The sequence below is a fragment of the Gracilinanus agilis genome, chromosome 5, assembly GCF_016433145.1.
Source record: "Gracilinanus agilis isolate LMUSP501 chromosome 5, AgileGrace, whole genome shotgun sequence".
Classification (NCBI taxonomy): Eukaryota; Metazoa; Chordata; class Mammalia; order Didelphimorphia; family Didelphidae; genus Gracilinanus; species Gracilinanus agilis.
This window is the reverse complement of record NC_058134.1, coordinates 259,207,794-259,235,106: the sequence shown is the minus strand read 5'-3', so window position 1 is coordinate 259,235,106 and position 27,313 is coordinate 259,207,794. Positions and strand designations below refer to the sequence as shown.

At 37.3% G+C, this 27,313-nt stretch overlaps 1 protein-coding gene across 3 annotated transcripts; it reads right to left on the bottom strand.

The window, feature by feature from the left end:
• Window positions 1–296: 296 nt before the first annotated feature.
• On the bottom strand, window positions 297–26,577 carry NAP1L1 (nucleosome assembly protein 1 like 1). Of its 3 annotated transcripts, none has more exons than XM_044677263.1 (15): window positions 26,413–26,577; window positions 13,433–13,474; window positions 10,926–11,011; window positions 10,011–10,113; window positions 8,781–8,922; window positions 8,190–8,270; window positions 7,801–7,926; window positions 7,150–7,221; window positions 6,700–6,839; window positions 5,548–5,693; window positions 5,417–5,436; window positions 3,451–3,573; window positions 2,305–2,337; window positions 1,744–1,794; window positions 297–1,021 (listed from the first exon to the last, which is right to left on the bottom strand). In XM_044677263.1, exons 2-15 carry the CDS (start codon window positions 13,447–13,449, stop codon window positions 986–988), a joined length of 1,176 nt encoding a protein of 391 aa, XP_044533198.1. In that variant the 5' UTR covers window positions 13,450–13,474; window positions 26,413–26,577; the 3' UTR covers window positions 297–985. The 3 variants fall into 3 exon arrangements, with proteins under 3 accessions (XP_044533198.1, XP_044533197.1, XP_044533199.1); XM_044677262.1 differs by having other exon boundaries at window positions 7,801–7,929; window positions 26,413–26,568; XM_044677264.1 differs by lacking the exons at window positions 297–1,021; window positions 1,744–1,794 and adding an exon at window positions 1,974–2,066 and having other exon boundaries at window positions 7,801–7,929; window positions 26,413–26,568.
• Window positions 26,578–27,313: the final 736 nt, after the last annotated feature.

Sequence of the window (27,313 nt, the reverse complement as noted above, 5' to 3'; positions counted from 1 at the left end):
CATACTAGTAGATATAGGACTGCTTTTTAGTCTGGTCCCTTCTCCCAACTAATGTCCATCAGTTACAATCATCAAGGTAGACCTCCAAATGTGTCGAATTAAGACATTATCCTGTGAGGACTAGCATTCTGCTTGGTAATTTATTTTAAAACTGCAACAAAAGAACTTGAAATGGGCTTATATCAGGTGGTATAAGTGATTGTTTTCAGTGAAGGTGCACCACAATACCACTAAGAAAAGGAAAGATGCTTTCAATTTAAATGGACACGGTTACACAAGTATAAGAGGACGCTAACTTCTGAAAATACTAGGTTTTATTCACACCCCAGTGGTAAACAATAACCTTAATAGGATGACTAAGTTTCTTTGTAGATCACTATGTCACATTAAAATACAAAAATCCATAAACAAGCAGACAGTTACGAACATTAGATGTGGTCTTACTGGAAATTCTTAACCGTATACTAGTCTCTTCTCAAATCAATTTTCAAAATGCTTTGTCTCCTAGTTAGTACAAGTCACTGCATTTCTCTAACAAAGTAATGAAGGCACAGCTAGTGCAAGCAGACTTAAACCCATTCAACTACTGGGCTGAAAAAATACTTTGGTTGGTTCTTCAGAAGGATTTCTTTTTTCTAAACCAATATTGGTCTCAAATAACAGTTTGGATAATTTTTGCAGCTGCAGTCTAATAGCTACATGACAAAAGACTTCACAAGAACCAAACTATGTAGCAATGGACATGCGTTAGGGGATTCACTGCATTCTACATATCCGGCAGAAAGTATACTATTAAAATGCTAGGTAGAATGAACCTATAGTTTGAACTGGTTCTTAAACGTTCATTTTTTCTTTTTTTCCTTTTTTAACAAAAATTGTTTACTTGATTCTACCAAGAAAATACAAAACATAAGGCTGTAAGTAACTACTAGTTGTGTTTAGGCTGGGACAGTGCAGTAATCCTCAAGGCCACAGCACACACTGCTCACTGCTGCTTGCACTCGGCTGGGTTTGGATCTTTCTGTTGAAAAGAAAAAAGGAAACACTAGTCAAGGCCACTTTCTGCGCAATTCTGTGTAGCTATCAAACACTGCTTTCCCCAAAAGTAATTCTTCCAATTTTTTTTTTTTTTTTTGGGGGGGGGAGGGGAGAATATAACTCCCAAGACAGTTAAGGCCATGAAATCACTCAGTCCTAATTCATGATAAAACAGATACACGATGGAGGATGGAGAATCCCATTTCAAGGTGATGGGAATTATGTATCAGAGCAGGCTCCCCATTAATCAAGGCATAATCCTTTTTAGAAACCTCAGGTATCAATTCGCTCACTGGATTTCATCTAATATTTAAATGACTAATTGAGAGTAAAGGGAGAAAAGTTTTGTACTTTGCCACAAGGGGACAGTTTAAGCAATAGATTAAAAACAAGAAACTTAACTTACAAAGGATCACTCAATGACAATAAGACTTTAAAAATATTTTTTGCACAGATATTAACTTTAGAACATAAGCATAGAAAAAAAATCAGGATAAATTAAATAATTTATCTACATTTTTCATACAGAACTATTCACAGAAAGTTCAGTAATTTTGTTCTAGAAATCAGTGCCATGTCTACCTTTAAAAAACTCAGTTCACAGGAAAATTCAGCCTTTATAATAGAAAAGAATTTAAAAAGAAACAAAAACATCCAAAATCACATGATCATTGAGACAGGCACATAAAAAAAATTTCCTCTCACCTTCGGATCATATTCTGGATCATTTTCCTCATCAGCTTCTTCTTCCCCTTCCTATATTAAAGTTCAAAATGCATCCATGAAGTAGGTACAGTAGAAGAAATTTCATAATGTAGGCAGGTTAATCTAAATTATAGTATAGGTCAACAAGTTTTCATCATTACAAGACTTTGATGAAAAATGCAATTTAATCTGAAAGCTTCTAATATGAAAATTTCCCAACACAACTCGAGACACATCCAGTCTGCTTTTATTGAAAAGATTTACTGCAGCCAACGTTGAAAAAATTTACTGCAGCTTTTGACTTCTTCAAAGAGCTGATAACCCTGCAGCAGAACAAAATTTTTAAATAAAACATTGTTGCTGATAGTTTTGTAGCTTATCTACTATATACATATACACAAGTATACTTTTACCTGTAGAACTATATATTTGGATTAAAATATATCCTTTTTTTGTTAAAAGTAAATGTTATACCAAAAACCTTAATGCTAATTTGATATATATTCAGACAAAGCAAATTATGAATTAAACAATTTAGCTATCTGGTCTTGTAAATATTACCTCATCATCAGCCTCTTCACCTTCTTCATCATACTAAAAAAAAAAAAAATTTGTTTATTTGAATATGGTGGAGTTAAAAGCTATGAGAACCAAAGCATTAGAAGGAATCCTACAGGCCTCACCCTAAGTAAAGTTATCCTCTTATCACATACTAGGCAAGGCTAGTTCTACATAAAAAGGAAAAGACTATTCCCCACAGCCATTCACTAGCTAGAGGTATATGATAAATTGGCTGAATCATCAAAAAGCAATGATAGGACAACAACTTGGAAATAGGTCTTGATCAATGACACATGTTAAAACCAGTGGAAATACACATCTGCCATGGGGGGGAGGGGGAAGTGGGGGGGGTGAAAGGGAAAGTAAGAGCATGAATTATGTAACCATGTTAACTGTTCTAAAAAATAAATATTAATAAATGTTTTTAAAAAATGCAATGATAGGACCTAAGATAGAGATCATCTAATCCAACCTTCTTCATGAGGAAACTAGCTCAGAAAAAAAAAGGGAAAAACCAAGTAAAAATTGCTAGTAAGGCAATTAACTTTAGAACCATTCTGTTTTCAATAGATGACTGCAAGATAACAATTTTTCTGTTAATTATCAATTATTCAGTGGATGAAAGATAATCCCTATCTATTATTGTCAATGTTTAAAAAAAAAGGTATACAAATAATCCCTAGAAAAGCAGCTAGGTGGCTTGGTGGATTGCAAGCCAGGCATGGAGACTTGATGAGGGGATGGAGTATCCCAGCTGTGTGATTCCAGATAAGTCACTTATCCCCTATTGTCTAGCCCTTACAACTCTTCTGCTTTAGAACCAATATGGAGTACTGATTCTACGATAGAAGGTAAGATACTTAAACAAAAAATGATTTTTTTGGGGGGAAAATTCTAATTCTCCCGAGTGTTGTCATTGATGTTGATGATTATCATGTACAGGACCCAAAAAAGATCATTCATCTTTGTCCATCCTATTGCCCTACTGAGTGGTTACAATTCAAGCTACAATTGAAAAGAGGTAAGGAAATTCCACAAACAGGATAGGTAATTTACTGTTATCTCAGTTACTGGATGTATCGGATCTCAGAAAGATCTTGGCTTCCAAAGTAAGAATTTTACTGGCCAACATTCATCTTCACTTACATCATCGTCATCATCTTCAATAGCTTCCCCTGTGAAGTATAATACTGATCTTGGGACAATACGCTCACGTAAAAAGTGACCAATCTCGAAGTCTGCAGCAAGGATAGCCTCTGCATCATCATCCTGTATTAGCAGACAACATTTCATAAGTAAAAGACAAAAACATATGAGTAACTTCATTATTAAGCAATCTGCACATGCAGCTGAGATGTCAGCTACACCAAGTGTACATGGCTAACTTTTCTAACATTTTCTTCAAAAAGCTGGGATAGCACAAAGACTTAGGTATACCTTTTCCCAGTTTATTCTCAAGCCAAACCACATACAACCAAAAATAATGGCATCTTTTTAAAATGGTGAGTTAAATAACACATTTTTAATTTTAATAATTTGAATCAATGCTTTTAGCCAATAAAAAAGGGAAGGATGATGCTTCAACCATCAACAAAAACTGTTTTTTAAAGAAGTCACAAAAAATAATATGCTCACACTTTATAAAGGTCAAATAGATACTTCACTTTGTTCTTCAGAGACTTCTTGGAGTTAACACAAAGTATGAGGGTAAAATCTCAAGACAACTGCCTATGTGCACGGTTATGAGACAAATAACAAAAACATGATCTTGGCATACAATTACTTACTAAGAGAAATATGGGGGGAGGGGGTAAAAAGGGGAGACAAGAAGTTAAATTAGCATAGCAGTTGAGAAAGACAAATAAAAAGAAGGGAGAAGAGAACATCAATAAGTAACCTGCCCTCACCAGTATCTAGCTCCATTAAAAAAAAAAAAAAACAAAGAATGGCAGAATGGTAAAAGAAAGCATAATTTACTGATCCTGCTGTTTCATCTACTATTTAATTCAAATCATGAATTCTCTTTTTAAGGACTATATCTTCATGTTTAAGAATATGAAAGTAATAGACTTGCAGAAATTATTTTTTTATCTGCTAGGGCATTTAAGTTCTACTAAACCAAGAAGCTAAAGAATCCAAAGGACTATCACAATCACTTAATAAAGATTTTAAGATAATTATATAAAAGTGCCTGAAAAAGAAAATCTTATAAGTGGTATGCATATGGTTTTAAAAGTTAAGTTCAAATACTGAAGTGAAAAAACTTATAGAAGTGGAGTTAATAGCAAAAACAATTTCAGGAGTGTACAGATCATAGCCTACAATCAAATTGATAAAAATTTCCATAAAGCCCTCCCCCTTAGTTACAGAACAAAAACATTCCAAATATAAATAAGTTTAAATAAGAATGCTAAAGCAAGGGGAAGATTTTGTAAAGGAATGAAACTGTGATGGATGGTATGTTTATCACAGGACTTTCCATAAAATAGGAATTTCTTTAACATGGTCAAATGAATAAAAAGAAGGCATTTTGAAAGGACAGCTACTGCCACGGCTGCAAATTATTTTAGGGCTATGTTCCACTTAAAAATATCAAAAGATGATGACTATCATGAAAGGCAGTTTCATCAATGAAAATTAACAATTTGAAATCTTTCCACCAAATCCATCCACTTCATATTAAATATTGCTACATCCAAACTCTATCTGTCTAAGTCTACTCAAAGCTCCTGAGAATCTCTCAGGATTCAGCAAGGGTCACCACAGCATCTGAGAACTACCCCAATTTCCAAAACTAAGATAGGCCCAGACACAGAAGTACTCTGAGAACCATACATTCAATCACCTTCACATTCAGAACACAATTAATTTCCATTGAAAAGAAGTCCAATCATTAAAAGGAAATGTTATTCTGTCCAGAGTGAACATGACCCGTGCAATATAGCATAAAAGTTTCACAGAACAAATTGCATTTCAGAAAACGAGTTTCTCCATAGAAATAAATGGTACCTGGAAGTATAAAAGTTTACGAAACAAAACTGGAACAAACATCCTTTGGAAGCCTTTCAATCTCTACAGTTTTACATTACTCAAAGAAAACAATTCAACTCACCAGGTCTCCACTCTCAGGGACTATAGGTAAATGGCAAAGAGAAGGAAAGAAAGAAAAAAAAAAGGTAAGACTATAGACTATAATAAAATAACACAAGCATCCACCCAATCCCAAATTAAAGGACTGTTTACCTTCAGGAGGAGAAAAGAAATTGAAGAAAGAATCATTGGAAACTGTTTTTGTCACAGTTCGAACAGTCCCCCGTCCCTTGTGTTTCTGCTTCTTCTTAATAGTTTTCAAAGTAACATTTTTCCCTTTTTTCCAGTCTACCTGACACCTTTGAGAAATAAGGAAGTTTTAATCACAATTATAATACTCATTCTTTTTTCTAATCTTTTAAAAAATATGTATAAATATAAACTACAAGACAAATATGATTACAAATTTTGTGGGAACATGGCATTTGCAATTAGCTTAAGTCCACAGCAGAGTAATAAAAATGTTTCTCCTATAAGCACTTTTTTAGGAAAAAAAAATCCTTACCTTCTGTCTTAGAATCAGTATTGGATTTAAAGCAAAAGAGTAATAAAGGTTAGGCCAACTGGGGGTTAAAGTGACTTGACCAGGGTCACACAGTTGGAAATATTTAAGGACAGATTTGAGCCTATGGCCTCCCATCTCCAGGGCTGGCTTTCTATCCACTGAGTCACCTAGAATTCCCTTAACAAGCACTTTTAATGAAACAAATTTTGTTTTAAAATTTGATTAATTCATTTAACTATAATCCAACTACTCTTTGGAAGGAACTGTACTGTTAGGTGGAATACAAATCAGCCAAACAACAAGCATTTATTAAGCACTTACCCACCATGTACTAGATACCAGGAATACAAAGATAAAAAAATCAAATCAAATTTGCTTTCCTCGAGGAGCTTACATATTCTACTGGGGGAAAACATGTATATACAAAATAGTTTGGGGAAAGGAGTAAGGAAATAAAAAAAGACCATGTAAAAAAGTCCGGGCAAAGGTACAGAGACTAACTATTATTTAAGGAGATTATACTATTAAGATGCTGACAGGACAAGAAATCACAAATATAAGTCCACCTCTGAAATACTAGCACTCAATTAAGGTAAAAGACATTCCTTTATAAATACAAATAAAACAAAAAACATTTTATCTAGAATTTGGTTTTTTTTTTGGGGGGGGGGGGGGTAAATATTTTTCCATGTTTATATATTTCATTTTCTTTCCCCCCTCCCCTTCCCAGATCCAATAAGCACTTCTACTGGGTTACACAAAAGTTATCAAGTGTTTTGAAGCCATCAAAATAATCTCACCCTGTGCAACTCATAATTTCTGGTCCATCAAAGGAGAAGGGATCAGAATCATCTGGCTCTGACCGCATCCGGTATGTCTTCATCAACACCTCATTTGTGAAATATTCATTGGGTTCAAAGTGAAATTCTAATGTAAAACTCTAAAAATGATTGCAAAGATTAAGATAAGATGTTATGGTTTTGTTACCATCCCACTAAATGAAAGCCTTCTGGAATACTAAATGAATTTTATTTTTATTTCACTTGAAATTTCAAAAATGGCCAAATACTAAGAAATACAGGTTCTATACTAGCCTTACTCAATTTTCACAAGAACATAAATTTTCATACATCCTGACTCTTGCTTGCAAAGAGTATACTTGTGTACACTCCCCACCCGCCAATAACCCCATCTAGCAGTCAGACTCCAAATTAAGATTATAGTAGAATTATTATTCTTAAATCATTTACCATAGGCTGTCCAGCATCTGAGAACTTCACTTTAATATCTTTCAAATGCTTCAGAATAGGTTCATCATGTTCCTTCAAGTAAAAGGAAAAGGTAGTTTTCAAAATGGATTTGAATATTAAAGAAAATGTATACAAGAACTGTTTCCCCCCCAAAAAAATAATTAAATTTGATCAACACAATAATTAATCTTACTATTTTATTATCTTCTTAATGCTTAGCCAGTGAATCCTATTATGTAGGTGCTATACCTCAGACCAAAAGAGATAGTTGTTAAAGAACGCCATAAAGTGGACGATAAGTTTGGAAAACTCTTTCTATCCTTGGCAAAGCAGAAAGCAAGAGGTACGATCCATTCATCCCCAACAGTGGCTCAGATGTCATAATATTCAGGAGGCAAGTAGCTGTCACTAAGAAGACTACACTGAGTTATACAAAAATAAAATCTAACACAACTGGTCATATGGCACTAACCTATGACTTTTTTTTAAAGCTCTGAATCAACTTACACCAAACCAATTTGCATTTAATTTAGTCAAACACGAGACATTAATAAATGTCTCTTTTAATGTGTCAAATAAATGGTGGTATGCTAGGCAGATATATAATCTCATGTGAACCTCCCCAGCATTTGTAATATGAATTTAAATTACCTGAACCATATCACTGAGCAAGTCAACATTTTTAAAAACAGTCAGCCAAAATTCAGGAATTCCTTTAGGGTCTTCTTTTTCTTCATCTTTTTTCTCCTCTTCAAGCTTAGCCTTCTCTTTCATTTCCTCCTTGAAAAAATACAAGTGTTACTTACTAAGCTTAATTACCCTTTCTGGTTCACTTTTACTTTTCAGGTTTTTCATTTTCCTCTCAATCAAAAAAAAAAAGTGAGGCAAAATAGTTTTGGAGTACATTTTTGTCTCACTATTAAATGTGATATCATTTGTTGTAACCCTCTAAATTCACATTTAATTTTTGGGTAAAGAACATTTAAACATGCTATTACCTTAGTGATTAGAAGTTATATAATTCTAAAAAAAGTACTCACTGAAATTTCTTCATCATCATCTGCTTTCCACTCACATTCTTCCTCTGTAGGTTCATAAATTGCATTGATGATTTCACTTCTCTGAAATGATTAAACCATATTACACCTTTAAATTTATAGTTTCCAAATTTTTTAATACCAGACCCGTCTGTGTTTTAGAATCACCACTGTGTATTGGTTCCAAAGCATTCAAGCAGTAAGGACTAGGCAATGAATGTTAAGTGATTTGCCCAGGGTCATGCAACTAGGAAGGAAGATCTCATTCCACAAAGCCACCTGGCTGGCCTCTTATATTTTCTATTCCCAATGGAATTACTTAATTAGTAAGAGTCACTGCCACACAAAGTCTTTTTTCTCAAGCAACAACCACATAAAATTAGGGATTCTTTTCCCCTTTGGGCACACTACAAGACCAAGAGACACTGGACTCTTACCCTTTTATCAATGGTATCTATCACCAGGCACACGATAATAACCACTTTGACATTAGGTCGAGAAACTAAAACACTTAATTCTGTTCATTGTAACTAAAAGCATAAATTTCCTTGTTTTAATATTGCATATATTGGATAAAATGACAGAGTACATTACCTTATCAAAAAGTGGCTGGTAAAGAACAGCATACTTTCTTTCAAGAGCATGAACTTCCTCATAGAACTTAGCTTCTATCTGTGCACATTTCACCTGAAGGTTTTTGAGAGCATTCACCCGTCGCTTCACTACTTTTGGCAAGCTAAAACATTTAAAGAGAACCCACTGTTATTCCATAGTGAAGTGTGCATTAATTCCTTTTCCTTATTTATAACCAAATGAAGCAAATTATGTCAGTTCAGCAGTCAATGTACCCAAAATGATAAGTCTCAACTGCTACCCCCAGAAAAAAGGACTCTTAATCATAAGGCTCCACTAAAAATCAAGATGAGGTAGACATTCTGGAACTGATATTGCCAACAAGAGAATGCTAGGCAATTCATACAGGGCTGTGATTTTTTTTAAATGAACTTTTAGACCAATTAAATACAATAAGGAAACATCAATAGGCAACTATCAATGAATCAGTAATGGTTAGAAAAGGATTACCACTAACCAATCAACTAAACCAAAAAATGTTTCTGATTATAAATGGTCTAAAATGTTCTTTTCCTTTCAAAAGTAGATATTTGCCTTACAAAATAATTACATTTCATAGATAAAATCAGATTTTCCCCTGAGTATATAACTATAGAGATATTTGGCTAATCATTCAAGAAGAAAAGCTTTCAATTTAACAAAATGACTTATGAGTAACTTATTCATCATCTGTTCTGGCTCTTCTTTCCATCATCATCTTTAGAAAATAGTTTCCCCTTACATTTCACAGTTATTGTTTGTCATGGACAGAGGAAAGACAAAATCTTCCTCAAGTTTCCAAACAAATCTCATTAAAAAATTGGGGGTGGGGGGGGGCAGACAAAAAAAACAAAAAACAATCCCTAGACCAAAGTCAACTGACTTTTCAATTTCAGCTCTAATGCAAAACCAGCTTACTGTCTTTTGGTGAGTCACTCTTTGGCCTCAGTCTGTTAAAATGAGAAACTAGATCACCTCAAGCCCTCTTCTGTCCTTATAATTTCTTGATCTCAGGCTGCGATCCTACTTTCTAAAACCCACTAAGACTGTTAACATCCAAGTTACTTAAAGTGACAGCATTAAAAATCCATCCTTAATCTAGGTATTAATAAGAATCAATCTTTTTAAGATTATCTAGATATGGTGCTCTTTAAAAAAGACATACCTGTACTATACCTATAGTTTAATAAGCATCAATTATAGAGCATATACCTTTCAATGTATCCAGTAGATGTTCCCACTAAACCATCCAATCTTTCCTGAAGAGCTGCAAGAATTTGAGGATTCTGCATCATCTGAACAGTCAGTTGACGGGCTAAATAAAGCAAGAAGTAATTTTTTTTAATTATTATAACTGATCCATAGAATAATAAAGTTACAAAGTTTCTCAGAAATCTAGGGTATAAGAAATCCAAGCTTAGTAAAACGAGTATCAGATTAATGAAAAACACAAAAGGAAAAAGTCATCCTGAATTCTGCCAATATATTCATGCCACAGTTCTGAAGAACAAATTACTCAATGTCAATTTAGTGCTTGAATTTTATTAATAATTGCCAACATGAATTTAGAATACCAGCAAATTGGCATTGTCAGAATGCATTCTTATCTTTTATGTAGAAGAAATCAAGACAGTATCTAGCTAAAAGCTGAACTTGTCAATTTTTAAAAACTCATCTTTATAGAATATTTGGCTTCCAAGAGGTGGGGGAGGAAGGGAAAATCATCTGAATCTACAACCTTAGCCAGAAAGCTAAACACAGAATAAGTAGTCATCTCTTCCTTTAGTTCTTCCTCTAACCCTGCCAGTCTCTCACTATGAAGTCACAGAATAGATGCTACCTTGCATTGGTAGAGGGAGTTTCTCTCTCTACACCATGAAAATTATAGGTACGGTTCAAAAAGGAAAAAGAACAAACAAAAAAAAAAACCTCAGTCCAAAGTTATAATTAGGGACATGCAATGGACTATTTATATTTCACCCCATCCTTAAATATGTGGTGTGAAATGTCCCCAACCAAATGAGGTTGAGAGTAAAAAGAGACAATTGTGATAAAGCAGTGGCATTTTGTATCCTAGGGATGATACAGGTTTTCAGAAATGATAGACTTCCATCAAAAGTTGTTAACCTTTGCTATTTGCATCTTCACCAGTTTCTTCTTCTTCCACTTCTTCAACATCCTCCATATCTTGTTGGTCAAGTTCAGTTTCTTTGCTGTAAATCACAATTGACAGATTAGAATTTACATGGACTAGGAAAAAAATATTCAAAAATTCATTCCCCATACTAAAAACCTGTCTTTTTTGATTCATACACAACAGGTTAACTTACAAGATGATGCAAAGTTCTCCCCAATCTTTTGTGCTAACGCAGAATAAGTGGTTACTGTGGGGGACACCTTATACTAAGCAACTAAGGAGAAACTGCACTTTAAGGAGAAGAAATCCCGAGCCTCCTTATTCTTGGACAAGTGCCAAAAGAGGAGTATTTTATTAGAATAGTTTGCAAGAAGTTTCTTTGATATTCCCTCTAAGACAGGGTTTCTTAACCTGGCATTATGAATAAATTCAAAATGTCTGTGAACTTGGATAGGAAAAAAAACAAATATATACCTATTTCCTTTGTAATCTTATGGGTTTTATGCAGTTAAAAACATAATTCAGGCAGCAAAGGAAAGTAATAAATGTTGGAGGGGATGTGGCAAAATTGGGACATTAATGCACTGCTGGTGGAGTTGTGAATTGATTCAACCATTCCGGAAGGCAATCTGGAACTATGCCCAAAGGGCACTAAAAGACTGCCTACCTTTTGATCTAAGTCATACCACTGCTGAGTTTGTACCCCAAAGAGATCATAGGGGAAAAGAAGACTTGCACAAAAATATTTATAGACGTGCTCTATGTGGCAGCAAAAAATTGGAAAATGAAGAGATACCCCCTTCGATTGGGGAATGGCTGAACAAATTGTGGTTATCTGTTGGTGATGGAATGCTATTGTGCTCAAAGGAATAAAGAACTAAAGGAATTCCATGTGAACTAGAATAACCTCCAGAACTGGTGCAGTGAAAGGAGCAGAACCAGGAGAACATTGTACACAGACACTGATACACTGTGGTACAATAGAAAGTAATGGACTTCTGTACTAGCAGCAAATGACCCAGGACAACTCAGGACAATTCTGAGGGAATTATAAGAACACAATCCACATTCAGAGGAAGAACTCTGGGAGTAGAAACACAGAAGAAAAACAACTGCTTGATCACATGGGTTGATGGGGATATGTTTGGGGATATTGACTCTATATGATCACCCCAGTGCAAATATCAATAATATGGAAATAGATCTTAAATAATGACACATGTAAAACCCAGTGGAATTGCACATCAGTTACAGGAGGGGTATGGGGGGGGGGCAGGGAGAACATGAATCTTGTAACCATGGAAAAATATCCTAAAGTAATCAATTAAATAAAATTTTCCAAAAAAATTTTAATTGATTGGAAGAAAAACATAATTCAGGGGAAGACAATTATCTAAACTGTCAATAAGGCCCATTACACACAAAAAGTTAAGAATACTTGGTCCAGGGCAATTTTTCCCAATCACTGTTGGAACCAGTCCATAATATATGGGTAAGACACCCTTTAAAGTATTCCACCATCTAGGACAGTGATTCCCAAAGTGGGTGCTGCAGCAATCCAGAGGGGTGGTGATGGCCACAGGTGCATTTATCATTGCTATTAAAATTTTTTAAAAAATAATTTCCAGGGGTCTAAATAATTTTTTTTCTGGAAAGGGGGCGGTAAGCCAAAAAAGTTTGGGAACCAGTGATCTAGGACTACTTCACAACCTTTTTTTTTCAGATCAGATGGAGAGATGAGATAACCATGAAAATGAAAGGAAAAGGGGAAAAAAATGCCTATGTGTACAAGGGGTAATCATAAAGTCTCTGCACCATTAAAACTTTAATATTGCACTTGTAGGTATAATAGAATCAATAAATATAGGCTCTTGAGAGTAAGGACTTTCAAAGGCTTTGTATTTCTAGCTAAATTGCAAAGTACTTGTGGCATACAGTAGTCATTTAATAAATGCCTAATTGATTTAAAATATCTTCCAATTCTCAATGTTTAGAATCACTTTAATAACAGACAATGTATTTGGGGCATATGGCAACAAGCTATAGGCAGAAAACTCTTAGCCAATGCTAAAGCTAATAAATTACCAAGTAATGTATAGGGAGAATCTTTTTACCCTTATTGTTTTGGGAAATACTAATAGCACACCAATAGAACCACTAAGAATATGGAAAAATCAAGCAACTTATTAATATCAGATAAAGCACTTTAAAGTAAGTATCAGGTTTTATTCAAAAACCACTTTGAAAAATCCAAATGAATTCACTTAAATAGTCAATAAGTCCCTACTAGATGTCCAGCATTTTGCTAGGGATAAGCATTATCCAAAAACTTAGTAACTAAAATAATTCATCACAGTTATACTATCCAAAGTGATATGAATAGCTACTAACAATTAGCCATTTAGAATACATTTTCCCAAAATGGTATTCATACTACTACAATAAAGGGGCAAAGTGGACTCAATTTTTTTATAGTACAAAGAACCAAATTACTTACTTGTCAATATCTGCCATGTTGTAAGACCTCCAAATATGAGAGCTATAGAAAGAAAGGAGTGTTAAAAATGTTCTTGAACAATAAAGAAAAATAAGGTATTCTGAAAAAAAAAAAAAAATCAAAAACCCAACAGACAACTTTGTAATTGCCCTAAGAAGTCAGGACTCAACATGTTATAGCTAATCTCAGACCCACTATCTATAGCAATTTTCATAAGCAACATGTGTTATTGGAAATTTTGGGCCTTTGAACTACAGTTTTGGAGAGACCACTGGCTTCCTGTCATTACAGACAGGGGGATAAAAATTGAGGGGTCTTGCATGGCTAGCTTTTTTCTTCCTATGGCGGCTTGGTAGAGAGGGTTGTTTGAACAGGTAGATTAACCATGGCATGTAGTTTTATTTTGTTACCTATTTATTCCTTTATTTCTAATTATTAGTAAGTATTATAAAAGCACAATATTTTTATGTTATTATTTTATATTCATTTTAATTTTTACAAACAATCCTTAAGATTTTTGGTAAGCCACCATAAAATCACTTCTATCAACTTGAGACCTGCACCCGTTTCATTAGGTTCCCTAGACTGGCAAAAAAAGTTTTTCTTTCTCTCAAGACAAAATTACTGGAAAGTAATATAAAAGAAAAATGATGATTTATTGTTCCATTATCCTAGCCTAATTCCCATATATACCCACTTTGTAAAGAAATAGTCTCCTTAGGAGCACAGGTCCACTATTAAAAGTAAAAATCATTAGGATAAGCTTTTACCTTAAGTATTTATTTAGGACCTATTTTGAGAAAAAGAAGTCCCCCAAAAAAGAATGCAGGATTTTATTAATGGGTTCAAGTACTAATGCATAATGGAATTTAAAACACTTGAGTTCAAGTCCTAATAGTATAATCAATAAGTCCCTTAATTGTCTCAGTGCCCCAAGTTTCTTACATAGGTAAAATCAGGTCTACCTTAAAAACATTTATTGACAGAGATTCGATTTACTTGCTGTGTCCCCTTGCTCTGGTTAGGTTTGAATTTTTGCCTTATCTTTCCAAGAACCAGGCTTCCTTATCACTTACTAACCATATCTCCATACCATGTCATCATACCATATCCAGTTTTACTCAGGTCCCCTTTACGTACAATTTTCCCCATTAAAATATAAGTACTGGGGCAGCGGGGTGGCTCAGTGAATTGAGAGTTAGGCCTAGAAATGGGAGGTCCTAGGTTCAAATATGACCTCAACCACTTCCTAGCTGTGTGACCCTGGGCAAGTCACTTACTCCCCATTGATTCTAAGGCAAAAGATAAGGGATAAAAAAGTGAGAGAGTGAGAGAGTGAGAGAGAGAGAGAGAGAGAGAGTGTGTGTGCGCGCATGTGTGTGTGTGTACACCTTGAATGTAGAGTCTTACTTGTTGGTCTTCATATGTCCAACACTTAGCACAGTGCATGGCAAATAGTGTTTAACAAATTCTTAAAACTTCCAGTTAAGGCTAGTGAATGACATGAATATAAAGAATAAAGTGAAAACTGATGAGAACTTTAAGCAACCATCAGAAATTAACCATTGAATTAAAACTTCTTAGTTTCTTTTCCATCTCATTTATCAGAACAACTCATTTTAGAAAACACAGCTTATACAGGCTATGAATATATGTGCAATTAGGCAATTACAAATCACAAAACAAAGAAGGATACAAAGGTTCAATAAAGAGCATCCCACTTTAGCCACCTAAATGAATAGAAAACAATTTTGTGTCATATTGAGTATTGGGCATTGGTATTGTACCTAAAACATTACATAGATACAAGTGCCCCTAGGCCAATGTGAACAGAAAAGATCATCTTGGCTATCAGATAAACTGAGGCAGTATTACAATATTAGTATCTCCACTACAAACAAATCTACAGCTTTGTTAAAGATGGGAAAGCAGTGTAAAAATGGTTGTCCTTGCCAAGCTTGATTACATTAAGCTCCTAAAGTACTCTGGGTATACCTCAGTTCAAAAAGCTAATCTGAAGAATCCAATGCAACCTAATATTCATAAACTGTCTTGTCTTGCTCGGCAAAAACTAACATATATAACAAGAACAACTCAAAACATTTGAAGTATCTACGTGCCCTTGTGAAGAATAAACAAAAGCATGCTAAACATTCTCCCTTTTAACAAAAGGAAGGGGGTTCTGGGGTATGCTAACTATGGTGAGGACTGTGGGTTTTACTTAACTATTTTTGTCATAAGGAAAAAGTTGGTAAGAGGGGAGGAGAGGAAGAGATCTACTATACAAAAAAAGGCACCAATACAACTTTTCATTTAGAAGTAGATCCAAACCTTAACAGAAATTTAAATGCCTTATATATAGTAAGCTTAGCCATCTTGTATTTCTTAAGAGTTCTGAATACAAGATACTAAAGCTAGTGTGAAGACAACAAAGGGGGGGGGGGGGACATTGAACTGCATTGAAAAAATGCATTGGTTACATGGTCAAAATGAAAACAGTAAAATATGCTCCACCTAAAAAAGGGATATCATTGGAGTTGCTATTATTTGTCAATGACACTGGTAAACCTGGTTCCTGCCTTTGGTTGAACTGGCCCAGGTCTACAACAATGTAAACAAAATCTGGCAGCAACAGGAAGAATAGATTGAAAAGGAATTGAGAAGACCTGAGTAGTAATGAGGCCACTCTACTACCACAAAAAGAGGGCAATAAGAAAAAAAGGGACAAAGCAGAAGAGATGCTCCTGGGTAAAAGCTATAGGACCTGGTACCTGACTGAATGAAGAGAGGGTCAGATATAAAACAAGATGGAGTCTAGGTAACAAAAACATGGGTCAGAAAGAGAATCTTAAGAAGAAACAAATGTGAAGTTTAAGACAAGTGTGAAAATTCATATGGCTATGTCTTAACCTTAACTACTGCTAATGCAGAGCTTGGGAAGTGTGAGTCAGCTGCCTAAAACTTAACCAAGAATTTAGCCACAGATACACAATGTCATAAATGGTACCTAGGTGTATACAAAAAGCTTGACAAATAAAGCTGGAATTTCTGAACTGTTCCTGAATGAAGAATATCCTCACAATATAGAAAGCAAAAAATATAGTGGAAAACTTTAAGAGTAAAAGACCTAGAATTAAAGCTAAGAACCCTAGGTTCAAATACCATTGACAATTGCTATTATGATCTTGGTAAATCCTTACTGTCTCTTTAATCACAACTCCTTTCTCTTCCCCCATGGATTGGTAAGAACCCACCATGAAACCTTATATACCACAGGATTTTTCAATAATGCCATAAGCTTCTTGGAGGTTTCCCCAAAGCCCAACAGGTTACATAAAGTAGGTTGCGCTGTCTTGCTATATGAGGGTAGTTCTATGACTGGCAAATTATTTCTATACTGGCAGAATTTAGGTCATGATAGCAAGGCTATGTTCAATTCTGAAATTGTTGCAAATATTTACTAACACATTTTCTGTAAGTGGAATAATCAGGAATTTTAGAACCTAGGAGCAAAGAGATTACATATCCTTTAAAACACTGCCTCCATCCACAGCTTCCAAACTACAAAGTCTAGAGTCATACCAGTTTTGCTTCCCATATCTTGGTAATAATAATTTAGTAAGAATAGGCACCTTAACTTATTACTTAGAAATCATCTTGGTGGTAGTTGGTTTTACCAAACTAACCTGGACAAAATATTTTACAAATAAGTACAGCAGTGTACAAATCACAAAAATAATCATTTCTCTTTACCCAGCTAATATTTTTCTCTTTGGCACATTATTTCTTCAAAGATAAATAGGAGTGCATATCTAATTGTTTAAAAAGAACTAGAAATCCCCTTAATAATTTGCTCAAAGACAAAAGCAGCAGCAGCAAAAATACCAGACTATGACCATAAAATTAAACCTGTGTATAACAAAGGTTAATGGAAAATAGTAGCAAATGTTAACAAGCTGTTGTAGCCTTTTTTGTACATAGAAAGAAAATATGAAGATAGAAGAAAAATATGACACTCTCTGAGAATTAACCCTTTTAAACCAGGCTTGTCAATCAAAATACTCTAGTACTCCAAATACTTGCATTTTCCATCTCTCATCATTAGTGCTGACAGGACAAATTATCTCTGCTATTCTACCTCAAATATAATAAATTTTCAAAAACTAAATAAAGCTTATATTTCATAAAGTCTCAATACCTACATAAGTCTTCTACAAAATATAAGCCTTTTGAGTTTTTTTCTCTTCTGTCTATATATTCCAGCACCAAGAACATAAAAATAAATCATCATTTAAGTTAGGCCTATGGACCAGATAAATGGTCTTATACTGTAATGAGAACAAGCATAAGGAATATATAGAGAATAAGGAGCGAGGTCTGTATCGAAGGCTGTTAAGAAAGAAGAGATTTAGTATAGCTTGTGGGGATTAAGACAGGTAACCAATTAGGGATTTTCTAGCAGTAGCAAGGGTCCAGGTGTATAATGTGAACTTATGCCATACAGTAATGTAGCTTCATTCATAGTATGGAGTAGAAGAGGTGAATAATAGGGAGCAAACCTAGGCTGGGTTTGGTATGGGATGAGTAGTAATAGCACAATTTTTTTAACTGATGACCCTGAATAGTTGAAAAGGATTGAGCCTGGGAATTGAATATACTGAAGTCAGAGCAGGAGCCTAGGATTAAAGATCACTAAATGGGCAAAAATGGATTTAGAAGTGGTGAAACATAGGGAAGAAATGGAATGAATAAAAGGTAGCGAAAACCAAACAGAGGAATGTAAAGCAGAGATCCCCAAGATGAGGGCATGAGTTGACAGAGAATGATTTGAGAGCTGAATTCCTTGAGAAAGGTACAAGAATTACTTCAGTGGTTGGCATACAAACAGCCACAATGATTTTGAATAGGGTAGAAAATCTTGACAGGATTAACTTCAAGGAAATAATTTCTGGGTGAGAGCAGCAAAGAAAAGTCTAGAAATGGCAATGGGGAGCAAGAAGTTTTCTAACTTCTGCTCCAGGTCAGTTGTATGACTTAGGGTACATTCAGGATGAACATTGGAATTGTGAGTCCTGAAAGTCCAGTTCCAGGTTACCCTTACCTTAATTTGTTACTTTATTTGTATCTGGATTGTCTAATCAAAGATATTTGCAGGTGATTCACTGTTAAACTGTAGCTCACAACTGATAATGTACTTTAAAAATAAGGTAATTACAAATGACATTCATATACATTATCTCACAATGTAGTAGGGCCAAGACTGTTTATCTTTTTTCCCTCCAAAGCCTTATCAATTCTCTAGACCATTCAATTGGCTACTTGGGTTTTAAACAAGAACCTCCTTTATATTATGAAAGGGTTTGCCATAGACAAATTTGTAAATCCTCATCCAAACTGATGTCACTTCTCTGCCATTAATTAGTAAGCCAATAGTACACAAAGTCTATAAGAAAGTAGTAAAATATTCATACCTACCAATCTTACTAAATTTAAGATTGATGCTTAAGAGTTTAATACGTATTGTAGTCACAAACCATAATAAAGAGTTCACACTAACATAATGCTTTATGGTTTGATAAAGCACTTTACATGTTATCTCAGCTGATACTGAAAGGAAGGTACTTTTATTCCCAATTTATAGTTGAGGAAACTGAGGTTGACCAGATGTAAGTTACTTGCTCAGGGTCACACCAGCTACTGAAGTGTCTTGAGGGAATACTGAAAACACATCTTCCTGATTCCATTGTGAGCACTCTATGCTCTATACCAGTGATGGGCAAACTTTTTAAAGAGGGGGAGAAAGGAAATGCTCATCTGTCAGTCTGTTTCTAAGGTTTCATTGTATTGCATCCTACTCATTGTATTCGTCAGATTAGGAATAATGTAGCCCCAAGAGAACATTTCAGGGGGCCACATCTGGCCCTCGGGCTGTAGTTTGCCCATCACTGCTCTATACCATTCTCAACTCTGGGTATTGTGTTCACATAAAGAATACTTCTGAGCATTAGTGTCTATGGGTAAATTCTATGATGCTTTCTGGTTAATCTGTTTTGAATATAACAAATATCCTTAATAAATCATGACTTAAAAAATGCTGGGGAGTGGAAGGGAGGAGGAAAAAAGATGTTTTCTGAGCCAGAAGACACCTGTTATCTTTACCAATATTTAATAAACTGTAAATGCATACACAAGATTTTCAATATTATTCTACATGTGATTCCTGTGGTGTTAATTACCCTGTCAACCCCCAGACCACCCCTTCATTATCAAAATAGGGGTTGTGGAAAGAAAGGAGAATGCATTTTCTTGCTTTCACTGTTGCCAACACATTAGATAATATGCCTTACCCCTTTGAAATCAATCTCCACCAAAAAATACTTAGAAAATGCTTTCTTCTGATTCAACTTTTGATCTTGAGTAGCAAACCAATGCTAGCACTGTATAAGAAATCTCCCTTCTAGGTTAGAAAATTAGGTTCCGGGATCATTCTACTTAGGAAATGTTCTAACCTAGAAGGGAGATTTCTTATACAGTGCTAGCATTGGTTGCTACTCAAGATTAAAAGTTTGGACACTGGGGCTTCTAGAAAGAGGATCTTCTATAGTTGGAAAAACAAGGAATTAAAACTATTATAAGGGATGGAGGAAGGCAGGATTTGTTGGGGTAAGGGAAGGGATTGATTAGTCTAAATCATGAAGTGATAACTCTAAAAAAGTCTGAACAGGAACTTTGGGAGGAATATAAGTGGAAACTGTCAAGGGGTTTGCTCCAAAAACAAACACAAATTTAATTTCTTTCCATAAGTCTTACCAGATATTACCTTGACCCTGGGAAAGTCAACCTGATTTCCAGATTCCTCAGGAGGGAATTGGACTAAATGACCTCTATATTCCTTTCAGCTCTAAATCTACGATTTTATGAAATTTCTCCAAGTTTCCTTCTCTCCACTTACACTACCAAATTAGTTCAAACCTCTATCACCTCTCAATTGGACCACTATAACAGCATCCTGATCAGTCTCCTTGGCACCAATCCATCCTTCATGTAGCTGCCAAAATAAATCTTTCAAATGCAGGAGTCTGAAGAGGTCACTCCCCAGCTCTCAAAATGTTGTTCATCCTTCATTTTCAAAAAGTACCAATGGCATCAGGAGGTGATGTCCTGACTTGCACATTACTTGGACTGAAGTGAGGCAGAGGTGCACAAAGTCATCAACCATGCTCTCTCTTCTAAACATTAAAGTCTAAGGAAAGCCAAAAGTCAGGATGACTAGACATGGCCTGGGATGCAGTAGATGACCTTGTTGCCTTTGAAGTCTGTCCGTGGTCCACAGTGCCTCTGCTTCAGCTGCCTTCCCAGCCATTGGAACAAATTGTTTTCATCTGCCCATTCTGCTAGGGAAGTCTTCACATGCTTGGGGATACCAGGTTGATAGTAAGGCTCAAAGGAGGTATTTATAAAGTTCTGAGCACATTGCCTGGTACCTAGTAGGTGTTATGTTAGCAATTAGATGCTTAATATTAGATCCTACCTGCCTAGATTATAGATTTCTCCCCTTACACTCTAAAAAGTAACCCAAATTTCCCCATTCTCATTCCGTCTCCTGCTTCTATCTTTACATAGGCTGTGGCCACTGTACATGTTACAGGTTCTTGGAACCACCGATGGAGTTGAATAAGAGGTAGACACCAAAAATGGGTGACCAACCCAGAAGGGTTTGGCAAGTGCTAATCCTCACAGAACCCCCCCCATACACCCCAATGTATAAGACATAAAAGGTAAGCTCTTTATACCTCAGAGACCCACCTACCAAGGCTTGAGGCAGTTTTTTGTTTGTCTGTTTTTTTCATTTCCAATTTGACATACATTTATTTTCTAGCCAAACGGGACTTCTGGCTATTCTCCAAATTCAAGCCAACAGCTCATTCCTAAAAAAGGGCTGTTGGTCTCGGGTTCTTAGAATCTTTCTTCTATTCCTTCCAAGCACAACTAAAGAAACTCCTCCTCCCCTTTCAGGAGACTTCTCCCCTAACCCTTCAGGTTTGAGGATTCTTTCCCTCTTTCAAAAGATTTTCAAACACTGCTATCTGTATCACTCCTTTACCCAACTACAATCTTGCACTTTGTCTGTGTTCAAGTTGTATTCTTTACAACTCCCAATAAGTTTCCTCCTTGGTGGGAGTAACTACTGGTTAAATTTTTAGTGACTAAATTTCTTACCATTAACAACTCTTCCAAAGGATCTACTAGCATGTATTGCTTCTATGCATGTTGCCTACATGAAATTTTGAAGGAAATGCAACATTAGAGGTTAATGAAAATAAGGATGCAATTCCTCCCCCCCATTCCTCCTTCCCCTTTCTGAAATCTATACAGGGACCCAATGTAAAAAACTATTTTTCTAAAGTAGCTTTAAGGGAAAAAAATACTTTTAAGGATATCTTAAAACACTTGGTACCTCAAATGTCTTAATTACATTCTGTAATTGTATAATTTGTAAAAAATTTACATCAAGATAAATGTGTCTTAAAACACACTTACACATAGCTTTTACAGGCTTATATCCCTGCTTCACCATCAAATTTTCATCCAGCTTTTAAGAACCAGATAAAATGTCATCTTTAAAAAATTTCCTGGTGGCCTAGAAATGGGAGGTCCTAGGTTCAAATCTGGCCTCAAACACTTCCCAGGTGTGTGACTCTGGGCAAGTCACTTGACCCCCATTGCCTACCCTTACCACTCTTCTGCCTTGGAACCAAATTGGTTCCAAGGCAGAAGAGAAGGGTTATTTAAAAAATTTCCTTGTTAAAGTAAAGGATCCCCAAAGATTTCTCCCTCCTCTGAAATTACCTAGTACTTAGTATCTATCATTCTCGAATAAAGAATAGCCAATGCAGGAGATGAATTGAGAATTAGGTTTACTTTTGTTAGAGTATAAGGGGAGAAATGTCAGACAAGTCTTAGCTAAGGTCACACAGTACATGTCTGAGACAAGATTTTAACCCAGGTCTTTCTAATTCTAGATATCAGAACCCTATCTAATTCACCATCTAAGCTTCCTGGAGTTGAATGGCAATAACTAGGGCAGAGAGGATTCAAATTAATATTAACTATAACATCTTTGATATTAATTCACTTTGCTAAATTAATGACAAAAGATCTTTTGAATTTTGTATCTATTTCTAGCACCAAAACACAATGCCTGGCACCCACTAGTCAATTTAATAAATTTTTGTTGATTTATTGGTATGTACATACCTAACAAAAGATGAAATAATCAACTCTGGGTTGAAACAATATTATTCGGTTCATGATTAGCTAACAATAATTTTAACAAACCTATTGTCAACATGAATTTTCTATTTTCTAAAAGTATCATACAAAAGGCCCCTTTAAGTCTTTGATTCCCACACTATAAAATTTCCTTTTACAGATTTGCTTCATCTTGATTTTTGACCAAGCTTCAATCATTCCATTCCCTCTGCTGTACAGTTTCTTGCCATGAAGTTCCAAAATCACAACTCAATAATAAATTGATGAAATGCCAGAACTAGACAAAAAGATGGCCAGATTCACTAGAGGGAAAAGAAGCTGAATCAATTAAAAGTTAAAATGTCTAAATTGCAAGCCCCATCAAGTATGGAGCATAATGAATCAAAGTACCAAGCATTAATGTGCTTTAAAGTGTTTGACATTTTATTTAAAGAAAACATACCAAGATTTAATGCATCTACCTGTCATTAAAGAAGTTACTTTAGCAGGCATATGCTCATTCCAACAATATTCTTACTGCTCAAAATGTTCATTAACTCCTTGGGAATGCGATCATTCTTTCTTTTAGAAGTTGCCAGAGTTTTATTTTTTTTTTAGTTAAAAACCATCAAGATACAAATCTGCTGAGGTTCACAGATTTAGTTCTGGAAAGAATAGTGGAGGACATTAGTGCCACTCACTTTTAAAGGTGAGGAATTTAAGGACAAGTCACCTAAAGTCACACAAGAAAATATCATTGCTGATCCAAAAGTAGCTCAATAACTGGCTTTCAAGGTAATTCCAAAATAGGAGTTAAATGTGGATCAATAGTATTCTAAATATAGTTTCAAATTGACTTTCAAAGTTTAACAATTATTTATGTGTTCATGGTCTAGTATGTTTGTTAAAAATGCCCAGCTCTCATTTCTTTCTTCTAGAACAAAGATTTGTTTACTACATTCTGTTCCGGCTGTCTTAATAATATATCTAAACAAAATGCAGTAAATTGGTATTTCATGAGTTACTTTAATACAAATTAGGGGGATAGGACCATAGGTTTAGTGAAGTGACCGACAGTGTCAAGTTCAATCCCTTCACATTTTACACAGGAAAGAAAAGACTGGAGGGTTGAGGGGGAGGGTTAAGTAACTTGTGACTAGGGTCACGCAGCAAGGGTCTCAAGGATTAACAATACAAGTCTTCCTCACTCCAAGCAAAGTTGGCCTCCTATCCATTGCACCACCTAGCTGCCAAGAAAAAAATCAAGCAATTAAAAAAAACTGTGGGTCTGAGTAAAGTTTAATAAGCAGTCCCAACAGAGAAGTTATGCATTTGTATGACAAAAAAAGTCCCAAATCCTTTCTTCTAAATTATATCTATCTTCCCTCAGATTCTAGTCATACTAGGCTTTCCTAGTATTATATGTTATGGTATAAGATAGTAGTCATACACATATATACACACACTACATGTATATAAACAGAATCATTTTATATATGTATATAATCTTCATTGATGGATTAAATGTTAATTTAAACATGGTTTGATTTTATGACATCAAACTTAACTCTAATATTTGCATGAAGATTTGATCTGTCAAATCAACTCACAAGATTCCTTCTGCAACCACACAGCATTTGCAGCTAGTGAGTGCACATAGCCTTAGTCAAGAGCCTAAGGGCAGAGACATTAATTACCTGGCCAAGATTACCTTAGAAAAACGTCTGGGTTGACATTCCCTAACAAATTTTTCAGGGATATCAAGTGAGTGTAGCCTAGTAAGAGCTGGCCTAGAAGCCAGGAAAAACCTAGGTTCAAATTCTAAGCCAAAGTAAGCCCCAGTCAACAAGTCCCTCTGACTTAAGTTATTGAGAAGGTATCTATCTATCTACACTGGTGGAAGAAGTTCTCTGTACAAAAAAAAAAAAAAAATCACAGTTCAAGTTTCACTCTGCCCTCCTCAAAGGGAACTGGTCATTCTAATTAGATGTGAGAGATTAGAAGCAATAAGGGTAGAAACGACCTTTTAAAGAAAAAGGATTTTAACTTTATATTTCGTCAGTCTAGGTGATCAGTTCCTACCTAGAAGGGTAGAAAGATATTTAGTCAATGGAGAAGCAACGTTGAGAAGTGGCTAGAGGTGGCCTGGAAGAGTTCAAGGTTTTCTTGGGAGATATATTGGCTACTACGAGCCCAGCAAGTGGCAAGTCACATCTCCGTGCCTGAGGGCATAGAAGGGTACTTACTCACCTGGACCCTAACCCGTGATATTACTGATCTAGTTTCCTATCCCTCAAAATGAAATCAACAACCTTCACACAACACAGATTGAGATTTAGAGTTCATTCAACAGATGCCACAACTGACAGTTTAGAGAGGTTACCCCACTTGTCCAGGTCACACAGCCTTAATAAGGGGGATTAAGGGCAAGTGTAGGAAGGGCTATGATTCACCCGGGGAAGAACCTGTTGTCTTTTACCAATGCACGGTAGTACCTTCTCTGTAACTTGACAGGGATCTAGAGCAAGTTAAAAAGTTAAACCACTTGCCCAGGACCACACAGCCAAAATATAAGTCATGAACACAGGGTTTCCCAATTCAAGATCCAGCACGCCACTTATTAGCCATGGCTTCCCTTCCTCTGGGCATTCAACCACACCAACTTAGATGAGGAGACAGACAAGTACCCCCAAACTTCTATTACTAGTTTTTGCCGGTCTTGCAGGTCTTCCCTAGAACCTCAAAGTTCAGCCTGGCTAGTCTTTTACCAGTGTTTAATCAAAAGGCCCATTGGGAGAAAGTAGTTTAAAGTCAAAAGGGGTCTTTTTTTTTGGCGGGGGGAGGGTGACAATTAGATTAGTGTAAGGAAAGGGATGGGGAGAAGTCAGGTGGGGAAAGAAGGGGCATAAGATTGGAGAATGATCTGTAAGAGAAAGGGCGGACTAGGGAAACGATAGGAGGGGAAGATGAGGACATGATGGGGGGAAAGGGGGAAAATGGTAGGAGGAAATGAGGTTAAGATGAAGGATGATGGGGGAAGATCTGGAAGGGAAGGGAGAATGGCAGGAGGAGGAAGAGGATTAAGATAAGGAGGGATGAAAGGAGATGATCAGGAAGAGGGAATGATCCAAAGTATAGAAGAGGAAGATAATCAGAAGGTGGGGGGAGGGGGAGGCGGAGCCGCGCTCACGGGCGGGCGGACGGCGGCCATGCCACCACGTGTTGCAGGCAGCGGACAAACGTCGCCTCAGCCCGATCCTAACTTTGCCGCCGCCTTCTGAGGCTGCGGGGCCGGGCAGGGAATAGTGTCCCCCCCAACCCCCCGCTCTCCGACCGAGGCACCTATATAGTGCGAGAGAACCGCTCAGGCTGCGCCCCACCCACGGATTCCCACGGACACGCGCGCGCGCAAAACGTGCTCCCGTGGCCACGAGCAACCCCACAGCCGGCCTTGCCTCCCTTCCAGGCCACCCCGGCCTGCCGATTGTCCGAACCCAGTCAAGACCCTCACAATCCTCGCCCCCACCTCGGTCGGCCCTCACGAAAGGGGAGCGGAAGATTCACCGCGGCCGAGCCTGAGGCCCCGGACCCTCCCACGTCCGCGCGCGGGCGCGGCCCCGGCCAGGCCCCGGCAGGGCAGCCTCGCTGGATTCCCCTCCCCCGCCATGGCCAGGCCCGGCCGTTGGAAGCCCCGCACACTCCTTCCCCTCTTGCCCTGCTTCCGTTACCCGCGGCTGCTGCGGGAACCAAGCGGCCGGAGCTGCGCAGACTGTGACTCAGGGCGGCGACGGCGGCAGCGGCAGCGGCAACGGCGGGAGGAGACCTAGAAGGAGGAGGAGGAAGAGAAGGAGGCGGCGCCCTGAGCAGATGGCGCTAAAAAAGACCCAAGATCGCGCCGCTCGCGCTCATATACAATTAGCGTCAGCACGTAGGTGCCCGTCACCCCCTCCCCTCCGGCGGTCACCTAGGCAACGCGGAGGGGGGCGGGACAGGAGTTGGGTACCTAGCAACAAGGCCACCTTCCCGCACGCATTCTCGCTCCCTCTACTCTCCCGGACTTCCACAAACCCTCCCATAGCCCCTCCCCGCGTTCCAGCTCCCCAGCTGTGCGTCCGGCTGCCCCTGCCGGCCAGGGGTCAAACGCCCCCGGCTTCCTCCGCGCGTGCGCGCGCCCTAACGCGGGAAAGAAATCCCGGGCTCTTCCCTGGGGTCTCCGCCCGGTGCAGAACACCGTCCATCTCTTCACCCTGGGCGTGGCCTCCGCCCTGCTCAGCCCCTGGGGCAGGCACTCAATTCCCCTGGGTGCAACCTGCCGAGAGTTCAGCAGTTCTCCAGCCTCTGCCCTTTCTCCTCACTCTGTTTCCGAGCTTCCCAGGGTGGGGGGTGCGAGCCAAGCCTGTAGGTCCATCCCTCGCTTTCGTTAAGCGCTCAGTTTGCACCGCACCGCGCTAAGTCCCAAGGGTGCAGAGAGAAGGGGGCGCGAGTCGGACAGGGGGAGCGCCATACCTGCCCTCCCGGAGCTCGCGTGGCCAACAACACTTAACACAAGACCAAAGCCACTATAGACGCTAGATGGGCGTACCTTTCCGGAGTGCCTACGGAGTAGCTAAGTGAGAGCAGCCTTCTGGT